The following is a 13,490-nucleotide window of genomic DNA, read 5'->3' as shown; positions in this document are numbered from 1 at the left end:
TGCTGCTGATGTAAGATTCAGGTGCCAGCACAGTTGTCTTCTGTATGCAGGAAGAAGGCTCCTTGTTCTTTGCTCCCATTCTGAAGTGGATTTGCCATAACTTCAGCCACCTAATGCAATTTCCCCACAAATTAGGAGCCTTTGCACATCTCCACACAGTCTTGGTACTGGGGATTGGGGGGGGGGGAGTTGAGCGAATAAAACTCGGCTCTTTTCTCTCTCAACCTTCACAATAACCTTAGCTGTTGTGTGCGGACACTGAGACACCAATTTGCAAGGCTTCCTGAGCAATCTGCTGCTACAAAGTCCTCTTGACATATCTGGAGCACAAATTCTCCAGGGCAGCCAATATGAGGTTTTACACAAACTGACATACTCCCAGCACTGCCCTGCTGCTGCTGCTGCTGCTGCTGCCTCTCTCCAGTCAGAATGACGAGGAAAGACAGGTGTCACTCCTTGGATGGATCAATCAGGAATGATGGCAGAAAGAAAAGAGGAGGGGAGGGAAGCAGGTGACTAAGTTACAAGGAGGCTGGAAATTAAGGCTCAAGGGAAGGAAGGAAGAAAACCACATCTTAAAGCACAACTTTTTGGTTACCTAAAATATGGTCCAGAATTTCAGAGAGTGAACTTAGACTTGGAGGAAGGAGACGGCACATATTGACAAGGGTTAGCAGACACGTGGGACAGGCTGCCATGAAGTAAGAAAGCCTGCCATTTCAAGGATGCCCCTTACCTTTGCCAGAGCTGCTTGCCCCACTTTCGTGCCAATGAAGCTGCTGCTGTGCCTCTTCCAGCTGCTTCTCTGCAGACTCCAGCTTCTTCTGTAGTTGGTCATGCTTGTTCTGAAACAGAAGAGCGATTCAGATGGCCTGCTCCACATGCTGCACAGCCACTGTGCTCCTTGCAGGCTCTCAGGGACCAGCAATCCCAGAAGAGCCCAAGTGCCAAGTGTGTGTCCATAAAAGAGAGCTCCAGTCAATCCCTCACAAATATACATGGTTCCAGTAGCACCTTAGAGACCAACTAAGTTTGTCATAGGTATGAGCTTTCATATGCATGCACCTCTTCAGACACACTGAAACAGAAGTCACCAGGCCCTTATGACTTCTGTTTCAGTGTGTCTGAAGAAGTGTGCATGCACACGAAAGCTCATACCTACGGTATGACAAACTTACTTGGTCTCTAAGGTGCTACTGGAAGGATTTTTTTATTTTGTTTTGACTGCCTCAGACCAACACAGCTATCTACCTGTAAATATACATGGCTGTTAAAGGGAGGGCTGGTACATATGAACTCATATTCATGTCCACCACCCACAGCTATTCCCACGGAGCCCCTCAAGAGGTTAAGGATCTTTTTATAAAATAATAAATAATAATAATTGTAATGGGCGTGAGGTGGATACTCATGAGTAACAACGCCGGACTCCAACCTGGCTTTTTACAGGTTTATTGTGCATACTATGTACAGTGCAGAGCTAACTAAAACACGTCCAACTCAGTCACTCGCAGAATCTGGGAGTGCCCCCTTCCTGTTACAAGCCCAACAGAAGAACTTGGACACCCCCATTCTCCGCCTCCCCTCTTTGCGCTTGACCCCTCTGCGCAGATAGGGCGCCGGAAACAACGTCTCCCCTTCTGAACCCTCCTGTTGAAGGCAGGGAAGGGCTCTTCGCTACCATCGCTGAGCCCTCTCTCCACCTTTCTGACCACCCCTTCTTCCTCCCCATTGGACGACTTGCTGCTATCCCGGCAGGAAGAGGTGGTGCTGGAGAGGAGGGACTGGGGATCCCTGTAATCCAATCTGGCCTCCCCCTCCTCCCACGGACGACGACAACAACAACAATAAAGCAATATGCCTTCAGATGTCTTCTAAAAGTCTGGTAGTTGTTGTTCTCTTTGACATCTGGTGGGAGTGCATTCCACAGGGTGGGTGCCACTACCGAGAAGGCCCTCTGCCTGGTTCCCTGTAACTTGGCTTCTCGCAACGAGGGAACCGCCAGAAGGCCCCTGGAGCTGGACCTCAGTGTCCATGCTGAACGATGGAGGTGGAGATGCTCCTTCAGGTCTACTGGGCTGAGGCTGTTTAGGGCTTTAGAGAACAGCACCAAAACTTTGAATTGTGCTTGGAAATGTACTGGGAGCAAATGTAGGTCTTTCAGGACTGGTGTTATATGGTCTTGGTGACCACTCCCACTAAACAGTCTAGTTGCCGCATTCTGGATTAGTTGCAGTTTCCGGGTCACCTTCAAAGATGGCCCCACACAGAGCGCATTGCAGTAATCCAAGCGGGAGATAACTAGAGCATGCACCACTCTGGTGAGACAGTCTGAGGGCAGGTAGGGTCTCAGTCTGCGTACCAGATGGAGCTGGTAAACAGCTGCCCTGGATACAGAATTAACCTGCACCTCCCTGGACAGCTGTGAGTCCAAAATGACTCCCAGGCTGCGCACCTGGTCCTTCAGGGGCACAGTTACCCCATTCAGGACCAGGGAGTCCTCCACACAAGCCCGCCCCCTGTCTCCCAAGAACAGTACTTCTGTCTTGTCAGAATTCAACCTCAATCCATTAACCGCCATCCATCCTCCAATCGCCTCCAGGCACAGGACCTTCACTGCCTTCACTGGTTCCAGTGTAAAAGAGAGGTAGAGCTGGGTATCATTCACATATTGATGGACACCCAGCCCAAACCCCCTGATGATCTCTCCCAGCGGCTTCATGTAGATGTTAAAAAGCATGGGGGAAAGGACGGAACCCTGAGGCACCCCACAAGTGAGAGCCCAGGGGTCTGAACACTCATCCCCCACCATCACTTTCTGAACACGGCCCAGGAGGAAGGAGCGGAACCACTGTATAACAGTGTCCCCAACTCCCAGCTCCTCTAGACGGTCCAGAAGGATGTCATGGTCGATTGTATCAAAGGCCGCTGAGAGATCCAGCAGAACTAGGAAACAGCTCTCACCTTTGTCCCTAGCCTGCCAGAGATCACCAACCAGCGCGACCAAGGCAGTTTCAGTCCCATGATGAGGCCTGAATCCCAACTGGAAGGGATCCAAATGGTTCACTTCTTCCAGGCGTGCCTGGAGTTGTTCAGCAACCACTTGCTCAATCACCTTGCCCAAGAATGGAAGATTTGAGACTGGGCGATAGTTGGCCATACTGGCCGGGTCTAAAGATGTTTTTTTAAGAAGTGGTTTGATGACCGCCTCTTTCAGCGGGTCTGGGAATGCTCCCTCACAGAGAGAAGCATTCACCACCCCGTAGAGCCCATCGCCCAGCCCTTCCTCGCTTGCTTTTACTAGCCAGGATGGGCAAGGATCAAAGAGACAGGTGGTTGGTTTCATGCGCCCAAGCAGCCTGTTCACATCCTCGGGGGTAATGGATTGAAACTGATTCCATGTAACTTGACCAGACAGGACTCTAGCACTCTGCCGCCCTGGCCCTGCTCCCACGGTGGTGTCTACCTCCTTCCGAATATGAGTGACTTTATCTGCAAAAAAAAAAAAAACTTTGCAAAATCGTTGCAGGAGATCTTGGGGTCTTTTACAAGGCCCTGATGGTATAGGTGGTTCCGTTAAATTGCGAACCACCTGAAAGAGTCTCCTGCTACTATTTTCTGCAGATGCAATAGAAGCGGTGAAGAAAGTCTTCTTTGCCGTCACTATCGCCACTTGGTAGGCTCGATGTTGAACTCTCACCTGTGTCCGGTCAGCTTCAGAATGAGTTTTTTTTTGCCACCGGTGCTCTAGCCGTCTCAGCGATTGTTTCCTCGCCCTCAGCTCTGAAGAAAACAGCGGGGCTGTCCGGGCTCCATGCAATCAAAGAGGGCGTTTCGGAGCCAGACAGTCAATAGCCCTGGTTAACTCTGCATTCCAGCGGGCCACCAGGGAATCAGCTGAAAGGCCATCTACATGGGTTAAAACATCCCCTACCACTCTCTGGAAACAATTTGGATCCATTAAGTGGCAGGGGTGGACCATCCAAATCGATCCTGCCTCCCTGCAGAGGGGGAGGGTTGTGGAGATCCAACTATGGCACTTCTTTAGTTTTGCTTTTTCTTAGTGTCACCCACATCCATAGAGGTGAACACCAGGTCTGAGGCATGTCTGCGGCTATGAGTTGGGCCAGACTTATTCAGGGACAGCCCCATGGAGGTCATGCTTTCCATGAAGTCCTGAGCGGCCCCTTGTAAGGTCATGATTGGCATGGATGTTAAAATCCCCTAGGACAACCAAACTAGGTGTCTCCAGGAGAACATCCGCCACAACCTGAAGCAGCTCGGCCAGGGAATCCTTGGTGGGGAGGTTGGTACACCAAAAGGAATCCTGTACTGCCCCTATTGTCCAACTTCCAGAATATGCACTCAGAAAACTGGGTCTGTCTGGTGTAAACTAACGACTTCCTAAAAGTCACTGCAAATCCACTCTGGATTTTTAAATGTCATGCAAACATATCTTCTTTCTCCGACAATGTATAAAATGAACATCCCAAGAGGAGGGTCTGCAAAATGTCTTGGGCTGGCTCTGCAGGGCTGTTTGGGTAAACAGGTGGCTTTTCCTCCATGTCCTGTGGAGAAATTGTGCAAAGACCCAACATACAAGTTCCATCTTGCTGACCCCCCAGCCCTCCCATTGGACTCATACCTGCAGCTCTCTGACCTCTCTTGACCCTCTCAGTCTTTCAGCTCGTTCACCTTCCAGGACCTGACAGGCAACATCACCTTTCAAGCGTTCATCTGACAGCTCCGTCGTGAGGTCTATGATCTGAAGTGGGGGGAAGAAATGCAACAAGTCACATGAGGCAACTTTGAACTTGCTCCAATCAGTCAAGCCGGGGGGGCGTGGCGTTGTGCAGTCAAGGGCTCCTCTCAAGCATTCCTGGTGCTCAGAAGTACCCAAAATTTAAGCTGCTTTCTTCTTGTTGTATTGCAGGAGATTGGCCCCTTCCAGCTCTACAATTCTATGATTTAGTCTTTCATTGCCCTCCACTCGACCCCAGCAGAATCCAGAATGAGCTAAGGTTGCAAATGTTCTTTTTCTAGGCATAAAAAGGAAAGCCTCCCCAAGGCCAAACCCATCAGGCAAGTCCCACTCTCTCTCTCCCCGATGCATTTTCAAGGACCCCAAATGAAGCAATGACAATGAGGAACCCCACGTCTGGGTCTCCATTAGGCTCCAAATGCTGCTGGCAATATATAGGGACCCTGGGAACAAATGAAAATACATTTCCCATGGTTCCCAACAGCCCTAGAGCAAACTGGGGAAAGGCAGGTTAACCCACAATGGCCTTTATGTAAATAAACTAATTAGGGTGCACTAATTAGGTGATGGGCCCAGTGGCCATGATCTTGGTTTTTTTTGGATGTTGAGCTTCAGACCATATTTTGCGCTCTCCTCTGGTCCCATCACGTCCAGGCAAATAGAAGGGGAAGAAATGGAGGCATTGAGAGATTTTACTTTATTGGGCTCCTTGATCACTGCAGATGGTGACAGCAGTCAAGAAATTAAAAGACGCCTGCTTCTTGGGAGAAAAGCAATGACAAACCTAGACAGCATCTTAAAAAGCAGAGACATCACTTTGCCGACAAAGGTCCACATAGTTAAAGCTATGGTTTTCCCAGTAGTGATGTATGGAAGTGAGAGCTGGACCATAAAGAAGGCTGGTCGCCAAAGAATTGATGCTTTTGAATTATGGTGCTGGAGGAGACTCTTGAGAGTCCCATGGACTGCAAGAAGATCAAACCTATCCATTCTGAAGGAAATCAGCCCCGAGTGCTCACTGGAAGGGCAGATCCTGAAGCTGAGGCTCCAATACTTTGGCCACCTCATGAGAAGAGAAGACTCCCTGGAAAAGACCCTGATGTTGGGAAAGATTGAGGGCACAAGGAGAAGTGGATGACAGAGGATGAGATGGTTGGACAGTGTCCTTGAAGCTACAAACATGAGTTTGACCAAACTGTGGGAGGCAGTGGAAGACAGGAGTGCCTGGCGTGTTCTGGTCCATGGGGTCACGAAGAGTCGGACACGGGCTTCCGGTTCAGCGCCAGCGCCGATTGGTGGGGTCTCGTCTCGTCTCCGAGGCGACCCGTCTCTGCTAGGAGTGGGGAGGGCAGCGAGAGCGACACTGCGCCCCTTAGAACCCCAGGAAGAGCGTCCCGGGGGCGGATTTTGTTCAGCGGAGCCCCAATCCGGACTCCCCAACTCTCTGGCAAGCTCTAATAAGAGCCCCGGAGCGAGGAGGGTAGAAGTCGCGGGGGCCATTTTGAACAACAGCGTTAACCGAGCGGAGAGTAGCTCCGAGCCGAAGGCGGAGAGCGCTGGAATCTTTCGAAAAAACGATTTGGAAACAAGACTGTAAGTAGCCTCAAAAGACTGGATTACAAATTAATTTGGATTTGGGAGAGAGGGGGGGGGAAACGGAAGCCACCACCCCCACTGGCAATTTAAGAAACAGTAAACAAATACCCGAAGCCGCGAACAGAAGATTTTAATTTAAAAGGTTCCCTTAAAGACATTGAAAAAGATCTCCCCTAGATGCAGGGTAAAAGGGGAGAAGGACAGTGGCTATAAACGCCCTGCAGAAAGAGGAAAAAGATTCAGAAAGACCTTTCCTCCCCCCGGGAGCCAGCAGCCCAAACAGCCCAGTGAGTTGATTAGGACTTATAAGCGAAATTTTCTTTTCTTTTTTGGACTTTCTAGAATCTTTGGTCTATATGTCTTTGAAATATTAGTCTGGATTTTTATGTACCAAGAATTGGAGAATGCAGCCAGTTCGCTAAAATGGGGTCGAGAAAACAAACTGCGACCATTTTCCACCCCATGTGACAAGTTCTGACCTTGACAGGATTGAACTATGTCAACAAAAAGGTATTCGCCTGAGTTCCAGCGGATTGTTTTGACAACCCTGTGGGAAGTAAGAATAGGACTATGTCGAGACGAGACACAACAGCAAGAGTTAAGGCAACAATTTCAGATGGTGATTGCGAAATATGATTTCTTAGAGGATGAAGCTACTGAAACTGAAGAGGAAGAGTGTGAAAATGATAGTGACAGTGATTTGGAGGATTCTGACAATGATGGTGACTGTGATTTGGAACCTAAAGATGATGACGACGACTGTGACAACATAATACAAAATGAAGCTCACCACGAAGGAAAAGATGACTTTTTTCTACAAAAAGACATGTGGAGTGCCCCTCTTTTGAGGAGGGAATGATTGGATTTACTGGAACTTCAGAATGCCCACAGGGAAGAAGAAAAAAACAACCAAAGAAGGGGAGAAACTCAGGGGGGTTGTATGGAGGCCTGGACGGCAAAACACTGGAAAAAGGGGGTGGGATGAAGGGAGAGTGGGGTTGTGATTAATAGGATGGATAATCAGGATTATCAGGATTAAAACTGGACTGCTGACCACGGAACTTGCTGGATTGGAGGGACGTAGCTGGAAACTGGGGAAGAAAGGTTATATTGGGAATAGTTATAGTTTAAATGAGAATTGATTTTGGAAAAAGTTTAAATTAAGGAGGTCTATAGAGGGGGTAAAATTAGGCACGGGAAGAAAAATTGGAGTTCGATTTTTAGTGATTAAGATATTTGGTGAAAATGATAATAGTTAAGTTTTAAAATTTTACGAGGTATAAAGGTAATTATTTTATAGATTAAGAAACTGTTAAAGAGGATAAAAAAGGGATGAAAACCGGGGAAGGGGGGAGGTTGGGGAAGCCCACAAAATATGGTTTATCAATGTTGAGTGGGAAAATATTAATTTTTTTCTTTTTTTCTTTTCTTTTTTCTTTCCTTGATATTTTCTTTTTTTTTGTCGCTTCCTTTCTTTTTTATTTTATTTTTATTTTTCTGTTTTTTATGGTGTAGAATTTTTTCTTTTTGGTATGAGAATGGATGGTTGGATGGATGCCTTCCTGCTCCCTGCCCTGACCTCCTGGAGCTCTCTGGTGGCAGGGGGGGGGCTCTGGGGCAGGGGAGGGGGGGAGGACAGAAATCCAATTATAAAATGGACCATCTCTGACTGTTCACCTGCATGGGATACTCCTGTGGCAGGGGAGGACCCATGGAAGGGGTGGGAAGAAGGAGGAAAATGTGTTTATGTATGTACCGTTTTGTAATTTGTAAAATCAATAAAAAATTATTTTAAAAAAAACGAAGAGTCGGACACGACTAAACAACAACAACAACAAGGGCCATCTAGCCCAACCCCCTGCAGTGAAGAAATCACAGCAAATTGCAGGAATCACTGCTAACTCTGATGGGGATCATAGAAAGGGAGGACAAATATTCACAGCAGTGGTTCATAGCTGCCAAGTTTTCCCTTTTCTCACGAGGAAGCCTATTCAGCATAAGGGAAAATCCCTTTAAAAAAAGGGATAACTTGGCAGCTATACAGTGGTTGCAACACTTTTCCGAGAGAACCCTGTGCTCCCCAAATGTCACAGGGGGAGAAGAAAGCTCCAATAAATTGGCTTGCCATAATATCAAAGTGCAAAGCAGTGAATCTCATACCCCACCGCCTTCCAAATCTGTTCAGAAACCTGGGAGAGTGCTTGAGTTCTCACCAGGAAGCGGGGTGTTGCTCTAAAGAATAGTCACCCCCACCTGATGGCAGCAACCCTGCAGTGAAGTTACAACTCAGTAGGGAGTACTGTTCTGTGATCACACCTGAAACCCCTGATCTCCCTTTTGGCACAGTCAGAATTTTATCTACCCTCCCATTCCTGAAGTCATTGTGATGTCAGGGGGCACATTTGGGTGGTTTGGCCAAATGGAGATGCACATCCTGAAGTCATTGTGATGTCAGGGGGCACATGAGGGTGGTTTGGCCAAATGGAGATGCACATCCTGAAGTCATTGTGATGTCAGGGGGCACATGAGGGTGGTTTGGCCAAATGGAGATGCACATCCAATTCAGACTGGGATCGAAGGGCACAAGGCTGTGGCATCCTTCTCACACCTCCCTCCCTAAGCCACTTTGGGAGGCTGGGATCTGATCATAAAGTAGCACAGGGCTGGCTTGGGGAGGGTGGCGTGAGCAGCATGCCCCCCATGGGCCTGGGGCACTCACCCCAGCAGCCCCCATGCTATGCCCGTGGATACCAGGGATTGAACCAGGGATTTTCTGAGGACATGCCCTGTAGCTGAGTTATGGCCTTTCCTGTGCCCCATATGCTGTGTCCCCATGAAGGTGTGCTAGAGAAGGGAGCAGCTAGAATCCCAAAAGCAACTAAGATGGGACAGAAAAGAAAACCAACTTGGATTGAACATTTCCAATGCAATCACTGTTGATGTTTGTATGATCGTGGTGCTATAAAGTTCATTAGTGGGTCATAAAACACTCGTGGACCCATGCTGCCAAGTTGCAATGGCGCCCAGCCATGTTCCCGCTGTGCCAGTTTAAAATCCTCTTCTTGTATCTAGCAGAGTTACTGCGCAACTGGAACCAGATAGCAGTTTGCCGGTGTCTTCAAGAAAACAAGCACACTGTAGCTTCAAAGACTAACTTAAACTTTATTTACTGAAGCTTAACATAATACATCTAAACCAACTGAACTAAGCTGCATTTTAGCAGCACTCTTATCTCTTAACACTCCTCTCACCTAACTTTCTGCTCTCATGCTCCGACTCAAACTTCACACAGACAGAGAGAGAGAGCATTCTCTTCAGAGCATGATTTATGACTACACGGCAATTAGCAATCAGCGCACAGCTGTGGGCTAGCACCCAGAGAAATAAGAACGCCTGAGAGGGTTTTTTAACTCCTTGCTGTCCAGAATCCCAACAATCACTCCCTAGGGCTGGTGAAGATATTTGGGTTGGCTTCTATTAAAATATAAACCTTCCTAAATTTACGCTCCTGAAACAATATGCATACTGAGCACAGCTCTATATCAAAATACTAAATGCATATATTAATGAAAGTAATATTAAAAACCTCGCCAGAATGGTTAGAGTGCTGAACTTGGACTTGGAAAAACAAGGTTCAAACAGTCCCTGCTCAGTCATGAAGCTCACTGGGTGACCTTGGGTCAGAGGATAAAATAGGGAGAGGGAGAATTGTGTGTGCCGCCTTCAGCTGCTTCAAGGGAAGATGGAGTATAAAAGTAATCATAAACTTTAAAAATATGTTATATCAGAGAAAGGGAGGGAAGGGAGAATCACTCTCAAACGCCAATTCCTAAACAGTTGTTCTTATAAGGACCAGCTTGAATTGTTGTTGTGTGAATTAAGGAAGAAGCAATCTTTGTTTAAACACCTCCAGTGAGGAAAAGTCCACTGCCTTCATTGGAGGTTTTTAAGCCAAGGTTTTAGCTAAGATTCCTGCATTGCAGGGGGTTGAACTAGATGGCTCTTGAGCTCCCTTCCAACTCTACAAATCTATGATCTTGCAACCAGAAGCAAGGACAGAACCTCACGTGGTTTTCTATTTCTGACCTTGCTTTCCAGCTGTTCTGTGCTCTGCCGAAGCTCCTGCCGTGAAAGTTCTGACTTTTCCAATTTCTTCCGCAGCAATGCCAACTCCTCCTAAAAATGGGGAGAAAGAAGAAAACACACCCTCTTTGAGCCTTCCTGTGCCCTCCATTTGATTCTGTGCTTCTCCCCCTCTCAACTGTAAAATCTTTGACTGTATGCTCCTTTTAGGTAGATACCCCCTTTTTGCTTTGCTGTACATCATGGTATACTTTGATGGTGCAGTATGGATACAAAATATTCGCATCAAATACCAGGATGAAGGTCTACCAGGCTTGTGTGTTGAGCACACTGCTTTATAGAAGTGCAAAACAAGGATGTGCTCTCCCAACCCCACATTCCCAGCATGTTCACACTTCTGTCCCAGTGATGTCTACACTGGCCTGGTCATATCCACAGCATGAAAGATGTAAGGATCCCCAAGGACGTGCACAATGGGGAGCTGACTTCAGGCACCAGGCCAACTCTGTGTTACAAAGATGTCTGCAAACCTGACATGAAGGCTGGCAACATCAACCATGCTGTGTGGGAATCCCTTGCAGACAATTGACAGTGCCTGGAGACACACAGACAGGTGACCAGAGGAGGAATGATTGCTGGGAGGAGCCACAGAGAGAAGAAACGCCATGGTGCATTTGCAGCAGCACAACTGGATGCCTTCATCTGCCCCAGCTGCAACAAAACATGTCTTTCCTGCATCGGTCTCTACAGCCCCAGAAGGCTCTGTAACCTTCTAACAGCTTGATCTCACCCCCCCCCCAAGGCACCCTGCTCCATTGTCTCCAGAGAGAGACAGATGCCAGCAGAATACAACATAAATGACAACACTATCCTAGACAATTATGTCATTGATGGTCACAGAATAGTTCCCTGATTTCTAGTCACCATCACATTATCGAAGGTGTGTGTGAGAGAGAGTGCAGTTGTGTGCTCCAATGACTCCTAGTTGTGTGTCTGGGGTGTGTGCAGGAGCAACCACAATGTATAATTCAACAGCACCACCAATGCACCCCCTCTTCATGCCATTATTCTTGGAGGTGATGGGACCACCAAGCATCAGCCTTGCAGAGGTTTTGCACTTAGTGTGAGCAGATGCTGGCACTGTGACAAAACCCCAGAGTGTTGAATGCCCCTCTTCAAGTGTCCAGCCAGCAGCTGTTCCATTCACTTCCCTCCCAATATTCCATTTCCTTTCCCACAAGGAGTCAGCATTCCATGGGGTCCTGTTGGTTGCTATGGGTGGATAGCAAGGGTGAGGGTACTGTGGACCCCTCCAGGGGCTGCTGGGCCCCAGCTCCTATCATCCTCAACAACCAGCCCATTTGGCTGCTGGGAGGTGGGAAGCCATCAACCACTGAAGGGCAAAGTGCTGGATGGCAGCCACCTACGGATATGAGGGGAGAAATTAAATGGGGGTGCACTTGGGGACACCACTGAGGCAAAACTTAAACTAGCCCCTGGGGACTCGCCAGTGAGAATCAAGTCCGCCTCTTCATTTGCCACACATTTTCATGGGTTCTGTCAGGCTTGGTCACACCCCAATGTGACAGGATGCTGTGATGAAGGGAAAGAGACATATTTCATTTATAAAATATATTAAGTTCAGCAGTTGGCTGGTTGGTCAGATGGCAACAGGTAAGATATAAACAGGCAGGCAGGCAAAGCTGCCTTGTATTGGCTCAGATTATTCGTATTTCATCAAAACATAAGAACAGCTTGCTGGAACAGGCCAGCATCCTGACCTCAGAGTGGCCACCCAGGTGCCTATTATTGGAAGCCCTCAAGCAGGATCTGAGCACAAGAGCCCTCTCCCCTCCTGGGGTGTCCAGAAGCATTGCTGCTTCCAGCTGTGGAAGCAAAACTGCAATGGGCAGCAGCCACTGATAGCCCTCACGTTCTTGAACTTGTCTAATCCTTTGGAAATCATCTCTTTTGCATCAGCCTGTGACCTGATCCTTCTAACTGAAGTTGCTGCAGATCAAACCTGGGACTTCTGCATGCAGAGGAAGTTCCCTTGCCTGTCACAGATCTATGGGCCTTCTGAGACAGCACCTTTTAAGCACTGTTCTAGGAATTACTAAAGTACTGAACATGATGACTTTGGGGTTCTATAATTTCTAGTCCTACATCTCTATACATTCAATGTACCCAATAGATTTGGTGCCGAATGTATGGAAAAGAATGATATGGACAGTGGCTTTGCTCTGTGGCTCATGGGAGTCCCAGCAGAACCCCTCAGAGGTCTACCTCACCATGTCTGTCCTCTGCTACAGTTGTCACTTACTTCTCTGACTCGGAGCTGACATTCTGCAAGGCTGGTACTTAACAGTGGCCGGATGCCACACATTAGTCGCCACCAGGGCCAGCCCTTCACAGCTTGGAAGACAGCCAGATTCTTCTGGATGCACCGAGCAGCCAAATGCTGAATCTGAAAGGAGAGCAGGAGTCACCCCCAGAGCCCAGAGGCAGCAAACCACCCCTGCCCTGTTGCTAGCCTGGGCACTGGAGCTTGGGTTCACCTACTAAACAGTGGCAGCAAGCGCGTGCTGCCGGTGCAATAGGGATTCCTTCCCCCCAATCCCACCCCCAACACTGCATGGGGCAGAGAAGAGAGGGGAAATTGTTCTGTCTGGAAAACTGAAATGCTTGTGCTGATGGAACAAGCATAACAGCACAATTCTTCCCTAAATATTATTATTTTCATAACATTTATACACAGCTTGATTGCTTTTTATAGAAAGCTTGAAGTGATTTACAATGAACTTATCAATAAGAAAAAACAATAGCAATAATTTAAGACTTTCAAAATGTTAAAATAACAGTAGACTTTGTAAACACCTGGGTAGGTTTGCCTAAACAAATATGTTTTTAGCAGGTGCCCAAAAGAGCAGCAACAGGCAGGGAGTTCCAAAGTGTACCTGCTGCCACACTAAAAGACAGAGTTCTTATAAATGCAGAACAGGGATTCCGCAGATGAAAGCAGTCGAGTGGGTGCATCTGGCAGCTAAAC

The 13,490-nt window shown here is 47.8% G+C and overlaps 1 protein-coding gene across 1 annotated transcript in view; it reads right to left on the bottom strand.

Moving 5' to 3' along the window:
* Window positions 1-13,490, bottom strand: part of MYO18B (myosin XVIIIB) — a 248,228-nt gene that overhangs the window by 108,855 nt on the left and 125,883 nt on the right. The window contains exons 24-27 of the mRNA XM_060269663.1: window positions 12,765-12,908; window positions 10,445-10,534; window positions 4,646-4,765; window positions 737-845 (exon numbers count right to left, since the gene is read on the bottom strand). Coding sequence (XP_060125646.1) covers window positions 737-845; window positions 4,646-4,765; window positions 10,445-10,534; window positions 12,765-12,908 — 463 coding nt within the window. The remainder of the gene's footprint in view (window positions 1-736; window positions 846-4,645; window positions 4,766-10,444; window positions 10,535-12,764; window positions 12,909-13,490) is intronic.

Source organism: Zootoca vivipara, chromosome 17 (genome assembly GCF_963506605.1).
Source record: "Zootoca vivipara chromosome 17, rZooViv1.1, whole genome shotgun sequence".
NCBI classification, from domain to species: Eukaryota; Metazoa; Chordata; class Lepidosauria; order Squamata; family Lacertidae; genus Zootoca; species Zootoca vivipara.
Note: the sequence above shows the minus strand (reverse complement) of the source record. Positions and strands in the feature narration are given on the sequence as shown.